The sequence below is a fragment of the Xenia sp. Carnegie-2017 genome, unplaced genomic scaffold, assembly GCF_021976095.1.
Source record: "Xenia sp. Carnegie-2017 unplaced genomic scaffold, XeniaSp_v1 HiC_scaffold_23, whole genome shotgun sequence".
Taxonomy (NCBI): Eukaryota; Metazoa; Cnidaria; class Anthozoa; order Malacalcyonacea; family Xeniidae; genus Xenia; species Xenia sp. Carnegie-2017.
The window spans coordinates 20,321,174-20,349,059 of NW_025813486.1; the positions used below are offsets into that span (position 1 = coordinate 20,321,174).

Consider the following 27,886-nt stretch of genomic DNA (forward strand, 5'->3'; position numbering starts at 1 on the left):
CACTTTCCGATTGCAGTTGCGCGGTCGCATAGTGCCGACGTGGCGAACGGAGAAGAAAAGGACCTTGAGAGACTAATTATTGTTCATTTAATTTTAGCTATTTCTCGGTTGACTTGTTCGTAAAATGAATATATTTCGGCTCGTTGGAGACTTGTCCCATCTTCTTGCTATACTTTTACTTCTCTGGAAAATATGGAAAACACGCTCCTGTGCTGGTAGGTTCTTTGCTATACTCGTTTTGAAAGATGCTCTATGGATGATTGATCGTGTACGATTATGATTTATTGTTGAACATTTTCAGTCCGCTCTTTTGATCTTTTTTAACTTCTTCATTTTCTTATTTCGTTGTGTTGTCAAATATGGCTTTTCAAAACAAATTCCTAAGTATATATTGATAGTGACAGCTCGATGTGTACATTTTAAAACCTGTCTTTGACTGCCGTAACGATACTTAAAACCACTCAAAAACTGTTTTGATTTTCTCTCCAAAGTATCAGTCGGAAAGTATCGATCGTGTTTTTCAATTTTTGATCAACCTCAGCGGTCAATCTTTTCGTTTTTTGAACTATTGATTATTGTTGTTTAACTATTTTTTGTTGACACGTGGAAATGTGGCCGTGGTTTTTCATAATTTCATTGCCCTGGTAACGAATTTAGTCGACATAGAGGAGCATTGTTATAAGAATGCAAACATTGGTAATATTGTCCATCCTTGTTGCATTATATCCATCTTTGTAGCAATATATCCATCCTTGCAACAATATATCCATCCTTGTAGCAAAATATCCATCCTTGTAACAATATCAATTTATTTATCTATTTTAAGACGTCAAGCATTCTGTCCCAGAATGAAAACATATCCATCCTTGTAGCAATGTATCCATCCTTGTAGCAATATATCCATCCTTGTAACAATATATCCATCCTTGTAGCAATGTATCCATCCTTGTAGCAATGTATCCATCCTTGTAACAGTATCAATTTATTTATCTATTTTAAGACATCAAGCATTCTATCCCAGAATGAAAACTTTGTTGACTGCACGTGGCATTTCGTTTCAACCATTTGTGCATGTGACCAACAGTTAACATGCACTAATTATTTTCTAAGTGCCACTTTCAGTAGATGCCATTTTCTTAGAAGTAGGTGTATCATCTTAGTTGTATTTAAATAAACACTACTCACTGTGGATTAGGTGGCAGTGTTTTTGTGCATCTAGTGCTTGATAATCCTATGTGCACAAATAAGCCGAAATCAGCACACTAAGCAAAGGAAAAATAGAAAGGTATTATGTGAAACTCACATGTAACTCTAAAAGTGCACTTGTGAAATTAATATTGCACATGGGAGTTGTGTGCATTACGGAGGTCCCAGTCTGGCTTCTGGGAATATGTCTATCCTTGCAGCATTAGCAATATGTCCATCTTTATAACAATATGTCAATCCTTCTAGCAATTTGTCCATCCTTGTAGCAACATTTCCATCCTTTTAGCAACATTTCCATCCTTGTAGCAACATTTCCATGCTTGTAGCAACATTTCCATACTTGTAGCAACATGTCCATCCTTGTGGCAATATATATCCATTCTTGTAGAAATATATCCATCCTTGTAGCAACATATCTATCCTTGTAGCAGCATGTCCATCTTTGTAGCAACATTTCCATCCTTTTAGCAACATTTCCATCCTTGTAGCAACATTTCCATACTTGTAGCAACATTTCCATACTTGTAGCAACATTTCCATACTTGTAGCAACATATCCATCCTTGTAGTAACATGTCCATCCTTGTGGCAATATATATCCATTCTTGTGGAAATATATCCATCCTTGTAGCAACATATCTATCCTTGTAGCAGCATGTCCATCCTTGTGGCAATATATCCATCATTTTAGCAATTTAGCTATCTTTGTAGGAATATATCCATCCTTGTAGCAAACCTGCTCATCCTTAAGTCCATTTTATTAGTGAGCAATGTAATCATGAAAATATTTTAGGAAGCAACTAACTACTTCCTCTTTCCCTAACCCTTCCTGGCACCTATATTGCAATCTTGATATGAGAAATTCATTTTATTTGTCATGAGAAATATCTGAGGCTTTTCATGAAATCTTTATCACAAAATTTATCAATTGATTTTGTATAATTCTTAAAATAAACACTCTTCATTTGTATTTTTTTCAGGGATCTCAGGCAAAAGTCAATTTCTTTTTGCTTTGGTGTTTACAACACGATACCTGGATCTTTTTATGACATTCATATCTTTATATAACTCTGTGATGAAGTGCATATTCATCGTGTGCTCATACGCCACCGTTTACTTGATTTTTTTCAAGTTTAAAGCGACTTATGATTCGAATCATGACTCATTCCGAGTGGAGTTCATTATTGTCCCTGTGGCAGGTCTGGCTGTTCTTGTCAACCATTCATTGACAGTTGTTGAGGTAATTTTTTTTTACTAGAAGAAGCTTGAGTGGGTGATTTTAATTAAAGCATTATATCGTCAAAAATGTCAAATTTATACTCCAAGAAAGTCTGACCATCTTTTACGATTTCTGTTTCATTTCTTTCCCCAGTGTATTATTGATATCATGGAAAAATCAATGCTTTTGCCAGCCCAATTACTGGGTGGGCCAAAATTTTTCATTCAAGTTTTGCCATATTAAACACCTTTTGAAATCAGTTGTTTTCAGCCAATCATAATGTGCACGTGTGTATATTGCCCCCATCCCACACTACTGGGTGAAATCTCCAAGATGGATACATACTAACTGGATAAGATAAATTTTAAAACTATGCAGGATCCTAGATAAGATCCTGTTAGGATCCTAAGTGGGATTCTAGAATCTTTAATCCAAGTCAGTACATTTACCTAGGTATGAACAAAATCGGAAATCAAATAAAAGCATAAAATATCAACGGAACATTTGATGTTGTTTTGTTAGCAAGAATACCTGTACATTATACTTTTTGTTAAATTATGAAGTTGAGAACATTTTCATTATTTTCTCTTGACTTTGCTTAGGTTTTGTGGAGATTTTGAATTTGCTTATAATCTTTTGCCATTCTTCCTCAACTTTTTATGATTTCAAAGCAAATTTTATATTATTTTCTGTTGACTTTTTATAGGTTTTGTGGACATTTTCCATTTACTTGGAATCTTTGGCCATTCTCCCACAACTTTTCATGATTTCAAAGACAGGGGAAGCTGAGACCATCACCAGTCATTATCTCTTTGCTCTTGGTTCATATCGAGCCCTGTACCTTGCGAACTGGATCCTCCGCTATGCCACCGAAGGATTTTATGATCTCATTGCTGTGGTTGCTGGTTGTGTGCAGACGATCCTTTATTGTGATTTCTTTTATCTTTATATTACCAAAGGTAGCTTCTTATTTTGGTGTTTGGCGGTTAGGTTAGATTTTGATTGCTACTTTGTAGATGTTGCCTTGTAATATCAGACATGTTTCAAATTGTTTAATTCTGTCAATTTTATACTATGTTTAGTATTGTTTAAAAATAAAAGTTTCTCTGGATTTTATTAATAATTTTATTGAGCTTTCGACTGGTTTCTTTGAGCCTTCATCAGAATGAGGAAATTATCTGGCAAGTGTAAAGAGATATTTTCTTCATTCTGATGAAGGCTCAAAGCAACGAGTCGAAAGCTCAATAAAATTATTTATCAAATCGGGAGAAACTTTTATTTTTAAGCAATATAATGCCCGGATTACTAATCTTTAAACATATGTTTCGTATATATTTTTGAAGGTGTGTTTCACCAAATATAAAGCGCAATTGTTTTTACTTAATTGGTTGACGTGTTCTATGTTTTATTCCTTCAAGGATTGCATTGATTTCAAGTAATTTTGACCTTCTCTTTTTTTTTTAGTTTTGAAAGGAAAATCTTTGAAATTACCTGCGTAAAGAACTGTGAGAAAACAAAGTTTATTAGAAGATAATCAAAAGACATTTAAGATGAATACAAAACGTTGATGGCATGAGTAATATGTGAAACAAATGCCAATTATTGCTCCCCCAGGTTTTATTTTCTGTCGTAGAACTTGTTTTTTGCTTCAAGTAAATGTCAATTTGGGATTGTTAAGCACATGCAACATGTATGAGAAAGCTTTTATATGTCATTTTTGCATTTCTTTGTCTTTCGTGTCTTTCTAATCACTTTGGTGGTCAAGTACAACCAGAAAAATGTTGGTGAAATTTAGAAGTAGTGTATTTTTGTTCGGCTGAGCTTATTCTTGTAAAAAATTTGCAAGCTGTACATTTCTTTTTAAGATCAACAGTTAGTTGTTCATGTGTGTGTTTTTTTTTCTGTAAAAAAGGTTTCAAAATTCAAGGTTTTCTTAGTCTCCAGTTTCTCAAATCTCAATTTTCCGTCAGTTCAATCTTTTTACAACAAGGGATACCAGAGATAAACTATGAGATGAGGATAATCCGCGGATTAAGTTAACCTGATAATCCGTTATGCTGGACTTGCGCATGTGCAATTTAACTTCTTCGGCAGAGACATCAATCAGAAGCCGCAAAATTTTGTTTTTCTGAACTTGTGTTGTACCAGTAATTTGTATTTTACCTTTTTGGAGACGATGTAATGACACTGAACGCTTCACTAGTAAACAATAGTTCTCAAAATGGCCGGAAAATGAAAAGATTATAAAAAAGTATGTTTAAAATGAACGACAGGTTATAATAGATGAAGCCAAAACTAGAAAAATGCTCGAAGACACTCGTTCAAATGATGTGATGGACACAGATGCATCGCATTGCGTGCCAAAAGTTGTGAAAAGTTTTGGAATTTCTATCGATTCCAGTAGGATTAACGAAGTTTCGTTGCAAGACCGTCCCGACGATTTGAGTGGTTTAGAAGTGAACATCTTTGATCAAGATGTGTTCGAAGAAGCAGTTTTACAGCAAGTTGATGAGGCTATTTCGAAGCGGGAAGAAGCCTTGAAAAAGGAGAGGTTGATTAAAGATTTGAAGGAAATTGAAGATGAACTTAGGTAGGAACAATGCAGGCAGAAGAGTAATTAATAAGGGTGGCTCAGATTCTCCCATGTACATTTCCTCTGTTGTCTGTTGAGCCCCCATCAAAGACACAATGTTATGTAAAATGTTAAAGTGTTTGGGAGAATATGACACGAAATTGTATCACGAAGTTATTTGCTTGACCACCCTTGAGCTCTCTAGTAAACGCCACGTATAGGATTTGTTTGGATCTGGATTCATATTATGGGTACTTCTGAGATTGTGATACTTCAACATCGATAAGCTGATATTTTTATTGAATTATCACAACAGTAAAAGAAGGAATACACAATAGTGTAGCCAGCACAACTGTTTACTCGTGCTATGTAAATACTCTTGTGTTCACTGATTGTGGGAACAATAGATTTTTAACGTAATGAATCGCAGGAATCCTTTAGACTTTACATATATAGCAGGAGCAAATCTGCATACTTGCTACGCTATTGGGAACACCTACATGATATGTTTGTCTATCTTGGGAGATGATAAAGTAAATGGTTTGAATCCGGGAGTATCGTTACATTTTTGTAAATGTAGATCGTCCAGGTTGGTATAGTCCTGAGAAGGACTGTTTTTGTTGTTGTTGACTGACGTTTCGACAACCTTAGCAGTAGTCATCTTCAGAGTCAAATGACATTTCCAAACGTCAGTCAACAACAACAAAAACAGTCCTTCTCAGGGCTATACCAACCTGGACGATCTACATTTACAAACATTTATCGAGAGATGATGTTAACTTTTTCCTAACAGTATAAATATCGCATGATTTTAAACTTTACATTAAGCAGACATTGACATCTGATGAGAAGTCTGCTGAAATACATAGTGTCTTTTGGCTTACAAAGCAGTTCTTTTTGAATTATTTGGTTAGTGTTCTGGTTTTAAACAGTTCTTTTAAGAACTATTACGTTACTATTTTTTACCATTCACCATGGTACTTGCTCTTCTTAAAACAGTTCTTAGATAGTAAAGATGTTTACATAAACTAATCAGGATCATATAGTTTGAGCAAATAGCAAAAATTATCAAAAAGTCACCAAATAACTGCAGACTGTATTATTCATGTTGGAATTGTTAATTGCTAGGCTATGATAGCTTAAAAGCTATCTGATTATTCCAATATGACTGAAACAGTATGTAATGGCTCAGTTACAATATTACTTATACACTGTGGTAATAATCCACTTTCAGTAAGATTTCAATTATTTTTAAATTTTATCCGGTTGTATCTGCCGGAATAAGATAGATAGCCACTTGAGCTAATCATTTGTGTTCTTTTAGTAATATTCATGGAAAGATTGCTTGTGCCAAGCAACATGTGAAAGAATTGATGGTATAGTATGTTTTATTGTAAAGCTTAGTGATGTCACAGTTATGTAGAAAATACTTTGCATAATGTTAAAGATGTGTATTTTTATAAATTATGGTAACAATGTCACAATTATAGATATTTTGTCAGCAATGTCACAATTACATAAATTGTCGTAACAATATCACAATTATAAAGATATATTGTCAGCAATGTCACAATTACATGAATTATGTTAAAAATGCCGTAATTATAAAGATATATTGTCAGCAATGTCATAATTACATAAATTATGTTAACAATGTCACAATTATAAAGGTATATTGTCAGAGATATTCACAAAATGAACAATGTCATGATCATATTGATACAAAGTCACAATTATTTCAAATATTATTAGAAATACAGTATGAATATGATTATTTAGTGAAGAATTTTTTCAGATAGCTAAAGTTGACGAATTAACCAGAAGAAAGAATGAAATTGAACAAAGATTGCTTGCACAATCAAAAGGTTTTCTATTCTTGCTATTTCAACGCCATCAATTTCATTAACATTCAGAATATTTTGGAAGCTTTCAAGAGTTTATGCCATTTTAACTTTTTTTTGGACGTTAGGAGAGTCCTGAGAAGGACTGTTGTTGTTGATGTTGACTGACGTTTCGACAACCTTAGCGACAACCTTTGACTGTGAAGATGACTACAGCTAAGGTTGTCGAAACGTCAGTCAACAACAACAAAAACAGTCCTTCTCAGGACTCTACTATCCTGGACGATCTACATCCACAAACATCTAACGATACTCCCGTGTTCAAACCATTTACTGTGTTAACTTACAGTATATTGCATTTTAAATTGTTTCAGAACATGTTGATGATGAAGATGTTCCAACAACATCCAGAGAAATTGATTGTGAACATCACGTGAACTCAATTCTTCGTCTTGATGGTCAGTTGGAAACGGAAACTGAAAAGCTTGTGCGCCTCGGTGAAATGACGCCGTTTGGTAGTCTTGGCAACTACACAGCCATGGCAGTCAATACCAAGAGTGCCGATGATGACATCATCCCTAATGTTACGTCACTAACACGTCATAAGGGTTCTATGATATCGAGCAGGACTAGTAATGATAGCAGTGTTGAACATGTGAAAGACTCCTGTAGCGTCAAAACTACATCATACTATGAAATGGCAAACAAGGATGTGGGTGATATGAACTTAAGTGGTGGTGCGGACAGTGATTGCGATTACGTACCGACGAATGAAGAACTTATATCAAGTTTCAATGATGATGAAGATGAAGTTATGCTGTTTGATGAGGACGAATGTTTGGATAATGGATACATCGACGAAAAGAAAAGAAGACGAAATGGGAAAGAGAAAGTTGAGAAAGGCACGAAGAAAATGATGCAACCTACAAGAGATGATGGAGATGATAGGATATATGAAAGGAGAATAAGGTATGTTAATTTTTTGTTATAGTGGTTGGTTTTGTGGCTCAGCGGCTGTTTACATGAGCCCACCGTCAGCACCAGTGTGCGAATTAACGGTGCGCAATGTGCAATTTGCACATCGTTTTAGCTAAAATGAAAACAATTGCACATCACTTTTTCAAACCATGTGCAAAAATCAGCGGTTTTAAAGAAAAACACTGTCGTAAATCATATGAATTTGTTCACGTTTGAAAATATTAATTTAGCAATTAGCACTATATAATAATTAACGTAATATCTATTTGATTATGCCTATAAATAAACACTTTTGTCAAAAAAATTGCACATCGTTTTTTCTGAACTAATTCGCACACTGCTCAGCACCATTTACATGAGCCCACAATCCCTATGCTTATCGATTAAACTAAAATACATGGAACGCTACCTGTCATAGAAAAGGCTGATAATTTTTTGAGGCCCTAATCTTACATCCAGACACGCAAGATTACACCCAATCACACGTTGTATTTTCACACGCGTGCCTGGGTGTAACCTTCAATTATTTGCTTCAGATGGCGTTCCACGTATTTTAGTTCAATGTGCTTATCCCACTTGTACATTACTGTGCATGTTTTACATTTTAGAAGTTATTTCAAGGAACTGAAAAGCTTTTGTGCTTGTAACAATTATATGTGATAGATATTGAAAACATTACAATACGTCAATATATAAAAGCCCATTCACACGATGCGATTTTTTCCGATGCTAAAAAACCGATCGTCAAACGCACATATAAAGTCAGCATTCGACAGTCGTATCCTCCAGTCTGAAAAATCGCATGGAAATAGAACTTGCTCTATTTTCATCCGACAAGAATTGATTTTGCGCGAAAAATTAGATTTGAAAAAGACTTGAAAACAAGAACAAAAATACGCAAAGTATATCGATAAATGTTCCGGATTGCACAAATGATTGCTCCCAAGACTATAATTTTATCTCCTAAAATATCCTGCCGACAAAATAATCTGACTGTCTCAACAAACAAACAAAAGTCACGACCGAAACAATCGGAACCCACGAATTGAATCGTGTAAACGGGCCTTAAAAGTCTTCTTTTTTTGACACCATGTAAATACTGAAGATAATAGATCAAGCCGAATTTCTCAATAAAATTCACACTATAAATCTCAAATATCAACATACGTAAATGCTTTCAATCTGGATGGCTTATGCCTATGATACACGATTGTAGGACTGCTTTGAAACTTACTATTTTTCAAGGGAGTTCAAGTTAAAAAAATCACTTCGGGAAAAAGGCATTTTTTACGAAGGTCAAACAGGTGAAGAAGACGACTTTGAGAACGAGAAAATCGTGGACGAAGAGTTTGAGGGTGGTTTCAAAATGCCTGCAGTAATTTGGAAGAAACTTTTCAGGTTTTTATTCAACAGTTTTTCTTATCATTGTCTACGTCAAAGCAACTGTGGGTGTTTGTAAAGCAAATGTGCACAAGAAATGGCTATACAGTGTATAAAAAGTTTATCGTACTTTAATATGCTATCGTACATTCGATATTGTATTTTACGCTAATATTTTTATAAAGAAAAAGAATAGAGCTCTTTATCATTTCATATCATTGTTAACCACGATTTGTTTCGCATCAGAAATGATTGAGCACTCCTCAAATAAAAATTACAAGTCGAAACTGCATTTTCCCATCTTTACAACAACCATTCAACACAAAAGAAAACGCGCTGTTTCCTAGCTTTAGTTTGAAATGACAGTGAAATCTGATCAACTGCACTCATTTGCCAACCTTGGAAAAATGCAATTTCGACTTCTAATTGTTATTTGAAAAGTACCCGATCATTTCTGATTCTTATGAAATGAAAAACAATTTCATTAAAAAGAGGAAGAGTTTTACTCTTTTGCTGTACAAAAATACGAGTGTAAAACACAATATCACTTGTAAAGTTTACACCCAATAACCATAGGCAATTTCAAGAAAGTTTGCTGTCTTAACGAGCGTTGTTTCCACATGATCAGCTATGAACGTACAATTCATTTTTTATTTATCGATTTGTCTCACACAGTACCGCTGTTGAAAACAGTGTTGCGGTATGTTGTTTAAACTAACACATGACACGAAAATACCTAGAACGACTAAGAATACCGCTATTGCGCCCATCTTTAATCAAATGCACGATAGCTTAAAGTTTCGTACACTTTTTTTGTACACACTGTAGTAATCATAGTATGGTGTAATTTTTGATTGTTCAAAAGCTAAGTCCGTTTGTGAAGGACTTTTACTTATGTCACAGCTCTATAATTTTTTCCTAACTGCACTATAATCACAATATAGGAAATGAACAGAAGGCCAACTCAGGGGTACAATGTGTCCCAGATTTTTCATGCGCTTACGTCAGATCCGCCATTACTCTGGCAAGTACTGCGGTTGCTAACTACTATAAATTATACAGTACAATGGAATATTTGTGTAAGAAAATCGCGCTTTGAAAGACAAATTGCCAGTATTTACATTGTATTTTGAAGTTGTGATAATTAAAACGCAGATTTCAAAAGTAAACCTTTACAATGTGAAAATTAATGTTCTCACACAATACAATTATATACAAATTCCTTAACCAGTACCATTCCAAAGTAATGGCGGCCGTCGAATTTCTAGCATGCGCAATGAGACATGCGCAAGGGCACTGACTTCAAAGGCTCCGACACTAAGTTGACCTTCTGTTCATTTCCTATTCTGCTCTATAACTAATACATAATGTCATTTCAAGAAAAAGAGTTTTGGCTTTATAATTTCTGTTGGTAAAATTTACGGAGTTTGAGAACACAAATACAGATTGAAATTATAAGGAGAGATGCAAATTCGCGACTTTATTTGTCGTGTATTCAGGTACCAAAAAACTGGTGTTAAATGGCTTTGGGAACTTCATACTCAGCAAGCTGGTGGGATAGTTGGGGATGAAATGGGATTGGGAAAGACCATTCAAGTCATATCATTCCTAGCTGGTCTGAAATATAGCAAAATAGGACGGCAATCATCCAAGTATGTTATAAGCAGTTATCCTACCGTGTTAACAATGCATTAGACATGAAGTTTGATGTCCATAAAGGTAGACATAAAGGTAGACATGATGGTAGACATAAAGTTAGACATAAAGGTAGACATAGAGGTAGACATAAAGGTAGACATGAAGGTAGACATAAAGGTAGACATGAAGGTAGACATAAGGGTAGACATAAGGGTAGACATAGAGTTTGTTGTCCACAAAGGTAGACATAAAAATAGACAAAACAGACATAAAGATATACACAGAGGTAGACACGAAGGTAGACATAAAGTTAGACATACGTAAGGGTAGACATGAAGATAGACACAAAGATTAACATATAAAGGTAGACACAAGAGTAGACATAAAGGTAAGCATAAAGGTCGACATTAAAGTAGACATTAAAGTAGATATAAAAGTAGACATAAAGTCAGACATAAAGATAGACATAAGGATGGACACAAAGAGAAACACAGGTAGACATCGAGATAGACTTAAAGGTAGACATAAAGATAGACTCAAAGATAAAGATAAATAAAAATGTTGACAAAAAGATAGGCAAAATGTAAGCACATTTACTAATTTCCGTTATTGTTTTCTTCAACAGACAGAATTGTCTTGGTCCTGTTCTCATTATCTGTCCTGCCACAGTTTTGTTTCAATGGGTGAGGGAATTTCATAAATGGTGGCCAGAATTTCGGGTTGCTGTTCTTCACAACACTGGATCACATAATGGATCAAAGGTACGTATAGCGTTATTATGTGCATTCTATGACTTTACGACTAGTAAAGGTGATTAATGAGAGGGATAGTGACTGGTAAAGTGGTTAATGAGGGGGATAGTGACTAGTAAAGGTGGTTGATGAGGAGGATAGTGACTAGTAAAGTGGTTGATGAGAGGGATAGTGACTAGTAAAGGTGGTTGATGAGGGGATAGGGACTAGTAAAGTGGTTGATGAGAGGGATAGTGTCTGGTAAAGTGGTTGATGAGGAGGATAGTGACTAGTAAAGGTGGTTGAGGAAGGGGATAGTGACAATAAAGATTGATGAGGGGGATAGTGACTGGTAAAGTGGTTGATGAGAGGGATAGTGTCTGGTAAAGTGGTTAATGAGGAGGATAGTGACTAGTAAAGGTGGTTGAGGAAGGGGATAGTGACAATAAAGATTGATGAGGGGGATAGTGACTGGTAAAGTGGTTGATGAGAGGGATAGTGACTAGTAAAGGTGGTTAATGAGGGGCGGGATAGTGACTTGTAAAGGCGGTAATGGATATTTGTGCAAAAATTGTATAGACTGTGTACACTTGACAAATTCAAAATTCTATATTAAAGACTTGTTATTTTTTAGGAAACTCTAATTACTAAAGTTCGTAACGAACCTGGCGTGTTACTTACAACATACTCTGGTGTAAGGTTAAATCAAGACTCTTTACTGCAATCACGTTGGGATTACGTCATCTTAGATGAAGGTCATATTATACGGAACCCGGATGCTGAGGTTACACTGATCTGTAAACAGGTTGATTATTAAGTGTTATGACAATTGGGGGGAATTCGTGAACATTCGGTGAAAATAGATGAACATTTGGGGAAGTTGAGGAGCATTTAAGGGAATGGTTAAACATTGACGGAAATGGGCAAATATTCGGAAGAAATGGGTGAACGCAGAAATTTTTCATGTCAAAAGATGTACATCTTATTTTGTTGCTTATATGCTTCGTGAATATGTATAAATACATATTTTTATTCGTATTCTTTCAGTTTCGAACGCCACACCGTCTTGTGTTGTCTGGCTCACCGATGCAAAATAATCTTCGTGAATTATGGTCATTGTTTGACTTCGTTTATCCTGGAAAACTGGGAACATTACCTGTGTTTATGCAAGAATTTTCCGTACCAATAACAATGGGAGGATATTCAAATGCTTCCTCTGTTCAGGTATGCCAAGCAATGGAGTAGTTAGCTCAATTTTAAGGCGTAAAAACTCGGCCTGGCTACACCATTCATGTCCACATTGATAAATTATTTGACATTGTGTTGTTTATTTTTACATGGTAAAATATGTACCACTGCCTTGGCGAGTTTTTAATCAACTGCCGCAAATTGTTCATTTTTACGTGGTAAAATATGTACCACTGCCTTGGCGAGTTTTTAATCAACTGCCGCAAATTGTTCATTTTTACGTGGTAAAATATGTACCACTGCCTTGGCGAGTTTTTAATCAACTGCCGCAAATTGTTCATTTTTACGTGGTAAAATATGTACCACTGCCTTGGCGAGTTTTAATCAACTGCCGCAAATTGTTCATTTTTTCGTGGTAAAATATGTGCCACTGCCTTGGCGAGTTTTTAATCAACTGCCGCACATTGTTCATTTTTACGTGGTAAAATATGTACCACTGCCTTGGCGAGTTTTAATCAACTGCCGCAAATTGTTCATTTTTACGTGGTAAAATATGTGCCACTGCCTTGGCGAGTTTTTAATCAACTGCCGCAAATTGTTCATTTTTACGTGGTAAAATATTTACCACTGCCTTGGCGAGTTTTTAATCAACTGCCGCACATTGTTCATTTTTACGTGGTAAAATATGTACCACTGCCTTGGCGAGTTTTTGATCAACTGCCGCAAATTGTTCATTTTTACGTGGTAAAATATGTACCACTGCCTTGGCGAGTTTTTAATCAACTGCCGCACATTGTTCATTTTTACGTGGTAAAATATGTACCACTGCCTTGGCGAGTTTTTGATCAACTGCCGCAAATTGTTCATTTTTACGTGGTAAAATATGTGCCACTGCCTTGGCGAGTTTTAATCAACTGCCGCAAATTGTTCATTTTTACGTGGTAAAATATGTACCACTACCTTGGCGAGTTTTTAATCAACTGCCGCACATTGTTCATTTTTACGTGGTAAAATATGTGCCACTGCCTTGGCGAGTTTTTAATCAACTGCCGCAAATTGTTCATTTTTACGTGGTAAAATATGTACCACTGCCTTGGCGAGTTTTTAATCAACTGTCGCAAATTGTTTATTTTTACGTGGTAAAATATGTGCCACTGCCTTGGCGAGTTTTAATCAACTGTCGCAAATTGTTTATTTTTACGTGGTAAAATATGTGCCACTGCCTTGGCGAGTTTTTAATCAACTGTCGCAAATTGTTTATTTTTACGTGGTAAAATATGTACCACTGCCTTGGCGAGTTTTAATCAACTGTCGCAAATTGTTTATTTTTACGTGGTAAAATATGTACCACTGCCTTGGCGAGTTTTTAATCAACTGCCGCAAATTGTTCATTTTTACGTGGTAAAATATGTACCACTGCCTTGGCGAGTTTTTAATCAACTGCCGCAAATTGTTCATTTTTACGTGGTAAAATATGTACCACTGCCTTGGCGAGTTTTTAATCAACTGCCGCACAGAGTATTTTTGAATAAACCCTGTGCCTAGTAAAAGCCTGTTCGTGTGAACAGAAGCTGAGCGAACTTTGTTTTTCGTTTTTTTATATGTATATCGTCCATGTTAGTGTATCCCGAAATGGACTGGTTACCACAGAATAGGAAATAAACAGAAGGCCAACTCAGGGGTGCAATGTGTCCCAGATTTTTTATGCGCTCACGTCAGATCCGCCATTACTCTGGCAAGTACTGCGGTTGCCAACTACTATAAATTATACAGTACAATGGAATATTTGTGTAAGAAAATCGCGCTTTGGAAGACAAATTGGCAGTATTTACATTGTAGTTGTGATAATTAGAACGCAGACTTCAAAAGTAAACCTCCACAATGTGAAAATTAATGTTCTCACACAATACAATTATATACAAATTCCTTAGCCAGTACTTGCCAGAGTAATGGCGGCCGTCGAATTTCTAGCATGCGCAATGAGACATGCGCGAATACACTGACTTCAAAGGCTTCGACACTAAGTTGGCCTTCTGTTCATTTCCTATTCTTCGCTATAACTAATACATAATGTGATACAGTAAAATTATGCAATGACGTCATTATGACGTATAGCGCTAACTTTTCATTGAGGAAAACTGTGTAACTTTGAATAAATTGTTTTCAAAAAGGACATCAATTAAAAAAATACGGGATTTATCTAAATTGAATCAAACCCCATCTTTTCGTTCCCAAAACGAAAACCAGTGTTATCGCGGTCAAATTTGACACAGATCTTGAACTTTTTTTCAGGTACAAACAGCATACAAATGCGCATGCATTCTGAGGGACACGATAAACCCGTATCTTCTAAGGAGAATGAAAAAAGATGTGAAAATGAAATTGGATTTACCGAACAAAAATGAGCAGGTCGGTATGGTTGAGTTACATGTGCTTAGCATGAACAGTCAGTCCATCAGTTTGTCAGTCCATCAGTTTGTCAGTCTTCGTGTCTGTTAGTCTTAGCGTATCTGTCAGTAGCGGATCCAGCGTCAGTCCTTATAGCTCCTTAATTTTACATTCAAAGTACTTTCAGAAAAACACTATTTGTTTTGAATTTCTAAAGAATATAATTTCATCAGTGCTTTATTTTGTCTTACCTTAGATCCGCCATTTGTGTCTGTCAGTGTTAGTGCATGTCAGTTCAAGTGTCTGTTAGTGATAGTGCTTATCAATTTTAGTATCTGTCAGTTTTATGTCATTTCTATTGTGTTTGCCTGTCTAAGTGTTTGTTAGTCTGATTGTCTGTCAGTGTTATTGTCTGTCTGTCTTAATGTCTGTCAGTGTTATTGTCTGTTTGTCTTAATGTCTGTCAGTGTTATTGTCTGTCTGTCTTAATGTCTGTCAGTGTTATTGTCTGTCTGTCTTAATGTCTGTCAGTGTTATTGTCTGTCTGTCTTAATGTCTGTCAGTGTTATTGTCTGTCTGTCTTAATGTCTGTCAGTGTTATTGTCTGTCTGTCTTAATGTCTGTCAGTGTTATTGTCTGTCTGTCTTAATGTCTGTCAGTGTTATTGTCTGTCTGTCTTAATGTCTGTCAGTGTTATTGTCTGTCTGTCTTAATGTCTGTCAGTGTTATTGTCTGTCTGTCTTAATGTCTGTCAGTTTTAGTGTCTGTCTGTCTTAATGTCTGTTTTAGTGTCTGTCAGTCTTAATGTCTGTCAGTTTTAGTGTCTGTCAGTCTTAATGTCTGTCAGTTTTAGTGTCTGTCAGTCTTAATGTCTGTCAGTTTTAGTGTCTGTCTGTCTTAATGTCTGTCAGTTTTAGTGTCTGTCAGTCTTAATGTCTGTCAGTTTTAGTGTCTGTCTGTCTTAATGTCTGTCAGTTTTAGTGTCTGTCAGTCTTAATGTCTGTCAGTTTTAGTGTCTGTCAGTCTTAATGTCTGTCAGTTTTAGTGTCTGTCTGTCTTAATGTCTGTCAGTTTTAGTGTCTGTCAGTCTTAATGTCTGTCAGTTTTAGTGTCTGTCTGTCTTAATGTCTGTCAGTTTTAGTGTCTGTCTGTCTTAATGTCTGTCAGTTTTAGTGTCTGTCAGTCTTAATGTCTGTCAGTTTTAGTGTCTGTCAGTCTTAATGTCTGTCAGTTTTAGTGTCTGTCAGTCTTAATGTCTGTCAGTTTTAGTGTCTGCCTGTCTTAATGTCTGTCAGTTTTAGTGTCTGTCAGTCTTAATGTCTGTCAGTTTTAGTGTCTGTCAGTCTTAATGTCTGTCAGTGTTATTGTCTGTCTGTCTTAATGTCTGTCAGTGTTATTGTCTGTCTGTCTTAATGTCTGTCAGTGTTATTGTCTGTCTGTCTTAATGTCTGTCAGTGTTATTGTCTGTCTGTCTAAATGTCTGTCAGTGTTATTGTCTGTCTGTCTTAATGTCTGTCAGTGTTATTGTCTGTCTGTCTTAATGTCTGTCAGTGTTATTGTCTGTCTGTCTTAATGACTGTCAGTTTTAGTGTCTGTCTGTCTTAATGTCTGTCAGTTTTAGTGTCTGTCTGTCTTAATGTCTGTCAGTTTTAGTGTCTGTCTGTCTTAATGTCTGTCAGTTTTAGTGTCTGTCAGTCTTAATGTCTGTCAGTTTTAGTGTCTGTCAGTCTTAATGTCTGTCAGTGTTATTGTCTGTCTGTCTTAATGTCTGTCAGTGTTATTGTCTGTCTGTCTTAATGTCTGTCAGTGTTATTGTCTGTCTGTCTTAATGTCTGTCAGTGTTATTGTCTGTCTGTCTTAATGTCTGTCAGTGTTATTGTCTGTCTGTCTTAATGTCTGTCAGTGTTATTGTCTGTCTGTCTTAATGTCTGTCAGTGTTATTGTCTGTCTGTCTTAATGTCTGTCAGTTTTAGTGTCTGTCTGTCTTAATGTCTGTCAGTTTTAGTGTCTGTCTGTCTTAATGTCTGTCAGTTTTAGTGTCTGTCAGTCTTAATGTCTGTCAGTTTTAGTGTCTGTCAGTCTTAATGTCTGTCAGTTTTAGTGTCTGTCAGTCTTAATGTCTGTCAGTTTTAGTGTCTGTCTGTCTTAATGTCTGTCAGTTTTAGTGTCTGTCTGTCTTAATGTCTGTCAGTGTTATTGTCTGTCTGTCTTAATGTCTGTCAGTTTTAATGTCTGTCTGTCTTAATGTCTGTCAGTTTTAGTGTCTGTCAGTTTTAGTGTCTGTCAGTCTTAATGTCTGTCAGTTTTATTGTCTGTCTGTCTTAATGTCTGTCAGTTTTAGTGTCTGTCTGTCTTAATGTCTGTCAGTGTTATTGTCTGTCAGTCTTAATGTCTGTCAGTTTTAGTGTCTGTCTGTCTTAATGTCTGTCAGTTTTAGTGTCTGTCTGTCTTAATGTCTGTCAGTTTTAGTGTCTGTCAGTCTTAATGTCTGTCAGTTTTAGTGTCTGTCAGTCTTAATGTCTGTCAGTGTTATTGTCTGTCTGTCTTAATGTCTGTCAGTTTTAGTGTCTGTCTGTCTTAATGTCTGTCAGTTTTAGTGTCTGTCAGTCTTAATGTCTGTCAGTTTTAGTGTCTGTCAGTCTTAATGTCTGTCAGTTTTATTGTCTGTCTGTCTTAATGTCTGTCAGTTTTAGTGTCTGTCTGTCTTAATGTCTGTCAGTGTTATTGTCTGTCTGTCTTAATGTCTGTCAGTTTTAGTGTCTGTCTGTCTTAATGTCTGTCTGTCTTAGTGTCTGTCTGTCTTAATGTCTGTCAGTGTTATTGTCTGTCTGTCTTAATGTCTGTCAGTTTTAATGTCTGTCTGTCTTAATGTCTGTCAGTTTTAGTGTCTGTCAGTTTTAGTGTCTGTCAGTCTTAATGTCTGTCAGTTTTATTGTCTGTCTGTCTTAATGTCTGTCAGTTTTAGTGTCTGTCTGTCTTAATGTCTGTCAGTGTTATTGTCTGTCAGTCTTAATGTCTGTCAGTTTTAGTGTCTGTCTGTCTTAACGTCTGTCAGTTTTAGTGTCTGTCTGTCTTAATGTCTGTCAGTTTTAGTGTCTGTCAGTCTTAATGTCTGTCAGTTTTAGTGTCTGTCAGTCTTAATGTCTGTCAGTGTTATTGTCTGTCTGTCTTAATGTCTGTCAGTTTTAGTGTCTGTCTGTCTTAATGTCTGTCAGTTTTAGTGTCTGTCAGTCTTAATGTCTGTCAGTTTTAGTGTCTGTCAGTCTTAATGTCTGTCAGTTTTATTGTCTGTCTGTCTTAATGTCTGTCAGTTTTAGTGTCTGTCTGTCTTAATGTCTGTCAGTGTTATTGTCTGTCTGTCTTAATGTCTGTCAGTTTTAGTGTCTGTCTGTCTTAATGTCTGTCAGTTTTAGTGTTTTTCATTTTTAGCTTTTGTCTGTTTTAATGTCATACTTGAATTTTCTAAATTTTGCTTCAGGTCTTATTTTGTCGTTTGACTGAGGAACAGATAGATCTGTACAAGGAATACCTTTCATCAAGAGACGTCAGTTCAATTCTTTCGGGAAATATGAAGGTACACTTAACACTTGTACGTCTCGTCTTACAACAACATCATTTGTGTAAGTGATGAAGTTATTGAACTGAACAGGCTAAACCATCTTGTATTTATCTAAGATGCTTTTGTCCATTTAATGGGCGAATTTTCCACAGGTTTTTCCCGGTTTAATCATGCTTAGAAAGATTTGCAATCATCCAGACCTAACGAGCGAGGCTGGTTCAATATGGAAACTGCGAAAAGATTGCGAGGCCAAGCAGACTAATGTTTCTAATTATACAGAGGGAAATGACGACGGCTATGGAGACTGTAAACGGTCTGGGACCAAGCATAACAGTGCTTCTGATAATTCGGAGGGAATTGACCTCGGTTATGGGGACTGGAAACGATCTGGAAAACTCATAGTTGTACAGTCTTTGTTGAAACTATGGAAGAAGCAAAGTCATAAAGTATTGCTTTTCACGCAAACTCGTCAGGTGTGAATTCGATGATGCCGTTCAACTAGTGAATTGTAGAATCAACTTGAACAACAACTCCATATAAACGTTCCTCGGTTAGATGTGTGTACTGGAAAGACTTGAGGATACTTGCGATTTTGCACCGTATTTCAGTGAATATATTTAACTTAAACTCAAAGACATTAACTTGCTGAGACATTAGCTTGCAAAGACAACTAAAAGCAGCATTTTATTATGTTTTTGTTCGCTATTTCCTTTGCTACTTGGGGTGACATTCATCGCCACCAAACCCTGGTTTTAATATTCCACCCCCCTGACTAACCGTTCTAGTGTATGTCACAGCTCACTGTATATAACTGGGTCATGTCGAACTAAAGCACTTCTGTTTTGTAGATGTTGAAAATCTTTGAAATATTTGTGAAATCTGAAGGTTACAATTATTGTAAAATGGATGGCACTACTTCAATTTCTTCTCGACAACCGTTGGTTGAAAAATTCAACAAGGTTCAGGCCTTTTTTTGTTTATCATTGTTTATATGTTAGGTTTATTGCATTGTTTTTTGTTTATCATTGTTTATATGTTAGGCATGTTAGCCTGTGTTTGTTCGTTTTATTCTGAACCAGCCTGTGTTTGTCAATGTTAGTGTTTTTTATTGTTTGGTGTTTGTCAGTGTTGGTGTCTGTCTGTCAGTGTTGGTGTCTGTCTGTCAGTGTTGGTGTCTGTCTGTCAGTGTTGGTGTCTGTTTGTCAGTGTTGGTGTCTGTCTGTCAGTGTTGGTGTCTGTCTGTCAGTGTTGGTGTCTGTCTGTCAGTGTTGGTGTCTGTCTGTCCGTGTTGGTGTCTGTCTGTCCGTGTTGGTGTCTGTCTGTCAGTGTTGGTGTCTGTCTGTGTTGGTGTCTGTCCGTGTTGGTGTCTGTCTGTCAGTGTTGGTGTCTGTCTGTGTTGGTGTCTGTCCGTGTTGGTGTCTGTCTGTCAGTGTTGGTGTCTGTCTGTGTTGGTGTCTGTCCGTGTTGGTGTCTGTCTGTCAGTGTTGGTGTCTGTCTGTCAGTGCTGGTGTCTGTCTGTCAGTGCTGGTGTCTGTCTGTCAGTGCTGGTGTCTGTCTGTCAGTGTTGGTGCCTGTCTGTCAGTGTTGGTGTCTGTCTGTCAGTGTTGGTGTCTGTCTGTCAGTGCTGGTGTCTGTCTGTCAGTGCTGGTGTCTGTCTCAGTGTTGGTGTTTGTCTGTCAGTGCTGGTGTCTGTCTGTCAGTGCTGGTGTCTGTCTCAGTGTTGGTGTCTGTCTGTCAGTGTTGGTGTCTGTCTGTCAGTGTTGGTGTCTGTCTGTCAGTGTTGGTGTCTGTCTGTCAGTGCTGGTGTCTGTCTGTCAGTGTTGGTGTCTGTCTGTCAATGTTGGTGTCTGTCTGTCTGTTTTGCAGTCATAGCATCTGTCAGAATCAGAGTCTTTGTGTTTGTTAGTTTTAATGTCTACCAGTTTTATGTAGTGTGGGACACTTTCATTTTCTGTTCGTGTGTCTGTCTGTCTATATATGTCGGGCTTTATATCTATAGAACCGTGATGTGTGTTGTTCATCGTGTGTCTGTCAGTCTATATATGTCGGGCTTTATATCTATAGAACCGTGATGTGTGTTGTTCATCGTGTGTCTGTCAGTCTATATATGTCGGGCTTTATATCTATAGAACCGTGATGTGTGTTGCTCAACTCCCTTCAAAATGCTCCATTCTTAGGATGATTCAATATTTGTTTTCCTTCTCACAACTCGTGTTGGTGGACTGGGCGTGAATTTAGTTGGTGCTAATCGTGTCATCATTTACGATCCCGACTGGAATCCTGGAACGGATATGCAAGCGAGGGAACGCGCGTGGCGCGTGGGACAGAAAAAAGACGTCACGATTTACCGTTTGTTGACCACGGGAACTATTGAAGAGAAGATTTACCACAGGTGAAAAACATTAAAACAGCCATCTTGGTTGATTACTAAAGCTCTGGGGCTGGTTGCACAAATGATTGTTCGTTAGATTTTCGATTCCAGATTGTTTCATTTTCACCACGAAGCAGTTTACATTATATTGCACAGATTGTTTCATTTGCACCACGAAGCAGTTTACATTATATTGCACAGATTGTTTCATTTGCACCACGAAGCAGTTTACATTATATTGCACAGATTGTTTCATTTGCACCACGAAGCAGTTTACATTATATTGCATAGATTGTTTCATTTTCACCACGAAGCAGTTTACATTATATTGCACAGATTGTTTCATTTGCACCACGAAGCAGTTTACATTTTATTGCACAGATTGTTTCATTTTCACCACGAAGCAGTTTACATTATAATGCACAGATTGTTTCATTTGCACCACGAAGCAGTTTACATTATAATGCACAGATTGTTTCATTTTCACCACGAAGCAGTTTACATTATATTGCACAGATTGTTTCATTTTCACCACGAAGCAGTTTACATTATATTGCACAGATTGTTTCATTTTCACCACAAAGCAGTTTACATTATATTGCACAGATTGTTTCATTTGCACCACGAAGCAGTTTACATTATATTGCACAGATTGTTTCATTTGCACCACGAAGCAGTTTACATTATATTGCACAGATTGTTTCATTTGCACCACGAAGCAGTTTACATTATATTGCACAGATTGTTTCATTTGCACCACGAAGCAGTTTACATTATATTGCACAGATTGTTTCATTTGCACCACGAAGCAGTTTACATTATATTGCTCAGATTGTTTCATTTTCACCACAAAGCAGTTTACATTATAATGCACAGATTGTTTCATTTTCACCACAAAGCAGTTTACATTATATTGCACAGATTGTTTCATTTTCACCACGAAGCAGTTTACATTATATTGCACAGATTGTTTCATTTTCACCACAAAGCAGTTTACATTATATTGCACAGATTGTTTCATTTGCACCACGAAGCAGTTTACATTATATTGCACAGATTGTTTCATTTTCACCACAAAGCAGTTTACATTATATTGCACAGATTGTTTCATTTGCACCACGAAGCAGTTTACATTATATTGCACAGATTGTTTCATTTGCACCACGAAGCAGTTGAGGATTTTATTGCATAGTATATTGGTCTAACACGAAAAAATGGCAATACAACATTCGGACGTTGGACAGTTCATACTGATTCGAAGTTTATCTATACGGGATTAACGTGTAGCATTGAACTAAATATACAACTGGATGGCTTCCTTTAATTAAATATGCATGTAGTCACGCATGTCCATATATTCATCTATGTTTCGGCCGTGCGTAAAAAGACTGGAACTAGTTAAGTTGCCGGCTTGTGGCATCGAGTTCTATAATAACTATAATAACTAATTAATCAATGGCTTGGGGCTTCAAGTTACAAAATATCACTCCAGTTATATTCAGTTCAGTGTTGTGTAGGCTGCCCATTGAACTAAAATACATGGAACGCTATCTGAAGCAAATAACTGAAGGCAAATCTTACATCAGACTCGCGAGATTTTACCCCAGACACGCGTGTGTAGTGTTTTGAGATTCTCTCGCGGAGTAATAATTGATTGACTACACATGCGTGTCTGGGGTTAAATCTCGCGTGTCTAGGGTAAAATTACGGCTTCAAAAAATCATTAGAGTTTTGTATTACGGGTAGTGTTCCATGTATTTTAATTCAATGAGGCTGCCAGGTTACCTAAGCCACTGTATGGCTATTTTCAAGAAGATGTTATTGAGCTTTTTTATATGTTTGAATCCTAGGCAAATTTTCAAGCAGTTCATAACGAATCGCGCGTGTCTGAAGATGTTATTGAGCTTTTTTATATGTTTGAATCCTAGGCAAATTTTCAAGCAGTTCCTAACGAATCGCGTCCTGAAAGATCCAAAACAGAGACGTTTCTTCAAATCCAATGATCTTTTTGAATTATTTACTTTGGACACATCTGACAACAAAAAAACAGGCACAGAAACAGCCGCCATATTTGCGGGTCTTGGTTGCGAAGTGCCTGTTCCTAGGAAGTCGAAATTGAACAAATGGAAGCACAAGAGTACTCGAGAAAGAAAAACTTCAAAAAGCATCCAGGAACGAACCCAAGAAATTCTCAGAACACAATTTCCGAATCGGATAATGCAGAAACAGAATGAAAAATGCGATGATGAACTAAATGAAAAGGATGTTTCGTGTGAAAAAGGAAAGTCTGTACTCGATCCAAATGAAGTGACAGAAAATTCTTTAAAAGAAGAAGAATTAAAAAAGCAAATAACTGATAGCAGGAACGTTTTTGAAGAAAATACAATGAAACTGTCCGACAATTCACGCAATTGCTCGACTTCGGAAGAAGATCGTATTTTTTCGCCCAATGCTCGGCTACATACTGATCCAAATTCAGGTTGCTCAACCTTGGAAGAAGATCGTATTTTTTCGCCTAATGCTCGGCTACATACTGATCCAAATTCAGGTTGCTCAACCTTGGAAGGAGATCGTGTTTCTTCGCCGAATGCTCGGCTACATACTGATCCAAATTCAGGTTGCTCAACCTTGGAAAGAGATCGTGTTTCTTCGCCCAATGCTCGGCTACATACTGATCCAAATTCAGGTTGCTCAACTTTGGAAGGAGATCGTGTTTCTTTGCCCAATGCTCGGCTACATACTGATCCAAATTCAGGTTGCTCAACCTTGGAAGGAGATCGTGTTTCTTCGCCGAATGCTCGGCTACATACTGATCCAAATTCAGGTTGCTCAACCTTGAAAGGAGATCGTGTTTCTTCGCCCAATGCTCGGCTACATACTGATCCAAATTCAAGTTGCTCAACCTTGAAAGGAGATCGTGTTTCGTCGCCCAATGCTCGGCTACATACTGATCCAAATTCAGGTTGCTCAACCTTGGAAGGAGATCGTGTTTCTTCGCCCAATGCTCGGCTACATACTAATCCAAATTCAGGTTGCTCAACCTTGGAAAGAGATCGTGTTTCTTCGCCCAATTCTCGGCCCAATATTTCTCGGAATTCTTGCAGTACTGATAAGGACTGTGCAGAAAAGCTACGGATGTCAAATGATTTTGTTGTGAAAGATGTAAAAATAGATAAAAATGAAACAAGAAAAGGAAAAGGCGGGAAAAGCTTAGAGAAGCGAAAGAAACGAAAAAAGCGAAAACGAAACGGTTTGTTTAATTTAATAAAGCTTTCGTTGATTCATTCATTCATTCATTCATTCATTCATTCATTCATTCAATCATTCATTCATTCATTCATTCATTCATTCATTCATTCAATCATTCATTCATTCATTCATTCATTGACTTACTGAGTGACTTATTGAGTCATTGATTGAACGTGAATTGCTGGCCTTGCCCGGTCTCTAAAGTCTTTGTGCTAACTGTCGTTTGTAATTTTTTACTTTTATTCATTCAAATGAAATATTTGCTAAAAAAATTCTGGTCAGTTAATATCGCTAAAACTTATTGCAGAAATTTAAATTTTATAGTTTTTAGTGCAAATTGTTGCAAACATGTGCACTATTGCTATGCTTAGAGCGTGAAGTAAAATAACTTCACTTTCATGTAAACTGTAGACAACCCAGACAATAGCTTGTTGTAGGTTTTTATTAAAAATGTTTTTATTTGCGATAAATTCAATGTATATTCACCTCCATAATACTTCGTTGTTTTATAGAAATCGAAGGTGTACGTATTAGTCAGTTGAGTCATTCTGAGCTTTACGAGGATAAGAAAAGCCTGGAAAATGTCGAAAACAATTCAGATGATGATTACATATTAAGAAAGCTATTTAAGAAATCAGGTTTGGATTTTTCCATCAGTATAAACGTAAAATGAAATCTTGCGTTTTTAGTTCTTTGCAAAATAAATTTTTTAGCAATGTTTCAGGGGCTTCAAAATATTTTATGTTTTTGTAGCAAAGCAATAACTTTCATTCTTTCTACTGACATTTGAATTTCGGGTGATAACCAATGTGGTATATACTTGCAGGAAAGGATATAGGATGATTTTGTGTGTGCGGGGGGCGGGGAGAGAGTGGTGCTCTAGTGTTTACAAGATGTCAGTCAGTCTAGTTTCGATTTTATTCCAGCGGCTCGTTTGAGGGTGTTTTTATGTGATTCTAGCCAAGGCGACGAACACCTCCTCAAAATTCATAATGATGTAATAGTATTTATAAAATAAACACAAAATGGCTCTGACACAAAAAACCGATCTGAGCTCAACCAATCAAAATAATCAATCAATCAATGAGAATTTGCAAATAAATCATAAATGCGTGTTAGGGGAAAATTAAAGCGTTTCTTTTAAATTTGTCTGTTTCGCATTATTGTCATTTTATAAAAGAAATAAGAGATGTTTACTGTGTTTACACAGGCTAATGTACACCTCGGAGACTTTTGAGAACTCCCGAGCATGTGCAACCCTCGACCTTCGGTCTTGCACTGATCTGCTATCGATTTCTACCAAAAGTCTCCTCGGTTTGCATAAGCCTGTGCAGTGACTGATTACTAATTTCGGGGCCTGTAGGTTGAAACAAAGTTTTGGGCCTTTAAGCAATATCCATTCCTCCCACTAAGTTCAGTTTCCTCTGCTTTTGCATTTCCTGTTGGTAACTTCACGGGGTAAAGTTCATTTTAAAGTTCAAGCAAAATTTCGAAAATCATTGACTTGGTCTGAGCATTGCGAATTTGAACAGTAGATAGTACGAAAGCCATTTTCCTTCTGCATTCAGTCGCCAGTATGGGTTTTCATCAGCATAAATGATTTAAGTTAAGCTCATTTAGCTAGTCCGGAATGGCAAAAACGTCCAAATTCTAATAACGTCTAGATACAACGAGCCTCTCGAAAGCCCGGGCCAGTAGGCGCCTACTTAGCCAACTGTGTAATCCCCCCCTGAGCCTGTTCAAACACAGTAAACATCGTTTATTTCTTAAAAAATTGTATATACTGGTTTATTATTTTATCCATCTCATCCATGGTTCATCATACCTGCATTCAGGTGTTCATAGCGCCCTTCAGCATGACACGATTGTAAACTCGGGAAGGGCTGACCATATCTTGATCGAAAACGAGGCGAAGCGTGTCGCAGCCGAGGCGACCGAGGCTCTCAAACGGTCACGTGAACAGTGTCAACAATTGAGAAACAGTGGTTTGCCCACGTGGACGGGACGATCTGGTATCGTGGGTTCGCCCCTTGTACCACGGGGGAGGTATGTTCCTTTGTCGAACAAAGCCACTTTTTCCGGGGGGTATCTTTCTTTCGTTTATGGAGAGTTTCAAAATCACTTTTCTTATTTAGACGTTTATTTGGTCCCACATCTAACGTGGAAACAAAGTGTGAGGTTTGTATTAAAGAAAGCAACGCGCATGCGTCGTGTACACAAGCGAATGACGTCATATTTTGAATCTGCTTTCAGAATGGATCAAGTGTGCCATTTAGTGGGAAGTCATTCGAGCATAATAATGGAATAGAATCGTCCAATTCTGGTCTCGGGTTACCTATGTCTTCCACGCAGCTACTTGCACGAATGAGAGCCCGCAATTCGATCGGAGGCTCCAATGTAGCTGGAGACATGCAGTCTGGCGAACAAAAATACTTCGAAACAATGATGGAATTGCGAAACTTTATTGCTAGTGGTTGCTCGTGCCCAGGTCGCGCAACCACACAGGAAATTCTTGCTGAATTTTCTAGTAGACTTTCCGCTGAAGACAGTGCAATATTTCGACAGCTGCTTAGAAGTATTTGTAATTTTAATCGATCAATGTCCGGAGAGGGATTGTGGATGTTGAAATCAGAGTTTTCTTGAAGTTATACTTGTTAATAATAGTTATATTTTGAGTTGTACTAAGTTACATATTAGTGCTATACATATAAGTACTTTATGGTTGACCTGCGGGCTCAAGCTAACTTTTATATTTAGGTTTTTTGCTAGTTATATGGCAATGTTAATAGAACTTTCATTTACTATGTGATGTTTTCATTCAACACAGTAATGATCTTCCAAATGTTAAATTATAAAGTATAAGAACAATTGTTCGCCTTCTAATTCAATTGAAAGAAAACAAATGTGTGCGTTGTGACCGTGAGCATAAAGGGGGAAAATAGTGCGAATTAAAGTACTTGTAAATCATTAATATTTTATGAACTTGACATGACGCTTAAGCTACGTGCAAACGCGATGAACAACTCAACATTGTCTTGCTCTTGTTGTGTGATGTTTAACGATGTGTTTAAACGCTCTCAACGTGTTGAGCAATGTTGAGCCTATGAGATAAAACATTCCACGATGCTTAGCAACGGTGGGAACTATAAATACATACATAGCTCAGTGACGCCATTTTTACAATAATATACGCCGCAGTTAGCGCATGCGTTAGCTCAACATTTTAGAGTGAGCTGTGCAAACGAACTAAACAATGTTTAGACACGCGTCGATGAGCGCGGAACAAAGAAAACTTGTTCAAACTTCTCTCAACAACGCTCAACACCTCTCAACAACGCTCAACACCTCTCAACGACGCTCAACACCTCTCAACACCTCTCTACACCGCTCAACACCTTTCAACACACCGCTCAACAGGTTGTGCTAATGCGCTCAACATATTGAGTCTAAAATGTTTTAGTGAACATGTTGAGCTAGTTTGCACGTAACTTTACAGTGCTGACAGAAATTGTTTACTTGTGTTGGTTGTGACCAGGGCCCTCTAGAAATCTTCGGAGACCTTGGAAT

At 37.0% G+C, this 27,886-nt stretch overlaps 2 protein-coding genes and 1 long non-coding RNA gene across 3 annotated transcripts; all 3 read left to right on the plus strand.

The window, feature by feature from the left end:
* Positions 1 to 27: 27 nt before the first annotated feature.
* LOC124449626 (ER lumen protein-retaining receptor 2-like) lies at positions 28 to 4,308 on the plus strand. Its single transcript, XM_047000567.1, has 4 exons — positions 28 to 215; positions 2,186 to 2,445; positions 3,131 to 3,383; positions 3,889 to 4,308. Exons 1-4 carry the CDS (start codon positions 125 to 127, stop codon positions 3,921 to 3,923), a joined length of 639 nt encoding a protein of 212 aa, XP_046856523.1. The 5' UTR covers positions 28 to 124; the 3' UTR covers positions 3,924 to 4,308.
* Positions 4,309 to 4,391: 83 nt separating this feature from the next.
* LOC124449622 (DNA excision repair protein ERCC-6-like) lies at positions 4,392 to 27,187 on the plus strand. The gene is made up of 19 exons (XM_047000560.1): positions 4,392 to 5,014; positions 6,321 to 6,372; positions 6,792 to 6,861; positions 7,212 to 7,806; positions 9,061 to 9,213; positions 10,695 to 10,847; positions 11,459 to 11,594; positions 12,199 to 12,369; positions 12,612 to 12,788; positions 15,045 to 15,161; positions 18,619 to 18,714; positions 18,852 to 19,172; positions 19,548 to 19,658; positions 20,877 to 21,091; positions 22,999 to 24,320; positions 24,832 to 24,957; positions 26,155 to 26,365; positions 26,455 to 26,497; positions 26,573 to 27,187. The coding sequence occupies exons 1-19, from the start codon at positions 4,728 to 4,730 to the stop codon at positions 26,960 to 26,962; spliced, it is 4,746 nt and encodes a 1,581-aa protein (XP_046856516.1). The 5' UTR covers positions 4,392 to 4,727; the 3' UTR covers positions 26,963 to 27,187.
* Positions 10,940 to 11,368, plus strand: LOC124449628. Its single transcript, XR_006949461.1, has 3 exons — positions 10,940 to 10,962; positions 11,108 to 11,131; positions 11,340 to 11,368. It is a non-coding gene; the product is annotated as an uncharacterized LOC124449628 (long non-coding RNA).
* Positions 27,188 to 27,886: the final 699 nt, after the last annotated feature.

Coding starts and splice junctions, on each gene's coding strand:
- LOC124449626 (XM_047000567.1), top strand. CDS start 125: ATGAATATATTTCGGCTCGTTGGAGACTTGTCCCATCTTCTTGCTATA. Junction 216..2,185: donor GAAAACACGCTCCTGTGCTG/GTAGGTTCTTTG, acceptor TATTTTTTTCAG/GGATCTCAGGCAAAAGTCAA. Junction 2,446..3,130: donor ATTCATTGACAGTTGTTGAG/GTAATTTTTTTT, acceptor GACTTTTTATAG/GTTTTGTGGACATTTTCCAT.
- LOC124449622 (XM_047000560.1), top strand. CDS start 4,728: ATGCTCGAAGACACTCGTTCAAATGATGTGATGGACACAGATGCATCG. Junction 5,015..6,320: donor GAAATTGAAGATGAACTTAG/GTAGGAACAATG, acceptor GTGTTCTTTTAG/TAATATTCATGGAAAGATTG. Junction 9,214..10,694: donor ATTTGGAAGAAACTTTTCAG/GTTTTTATTCAA, acceptor TCGTGTATTCAG/GTACCAAAAAACTGGTGTTA.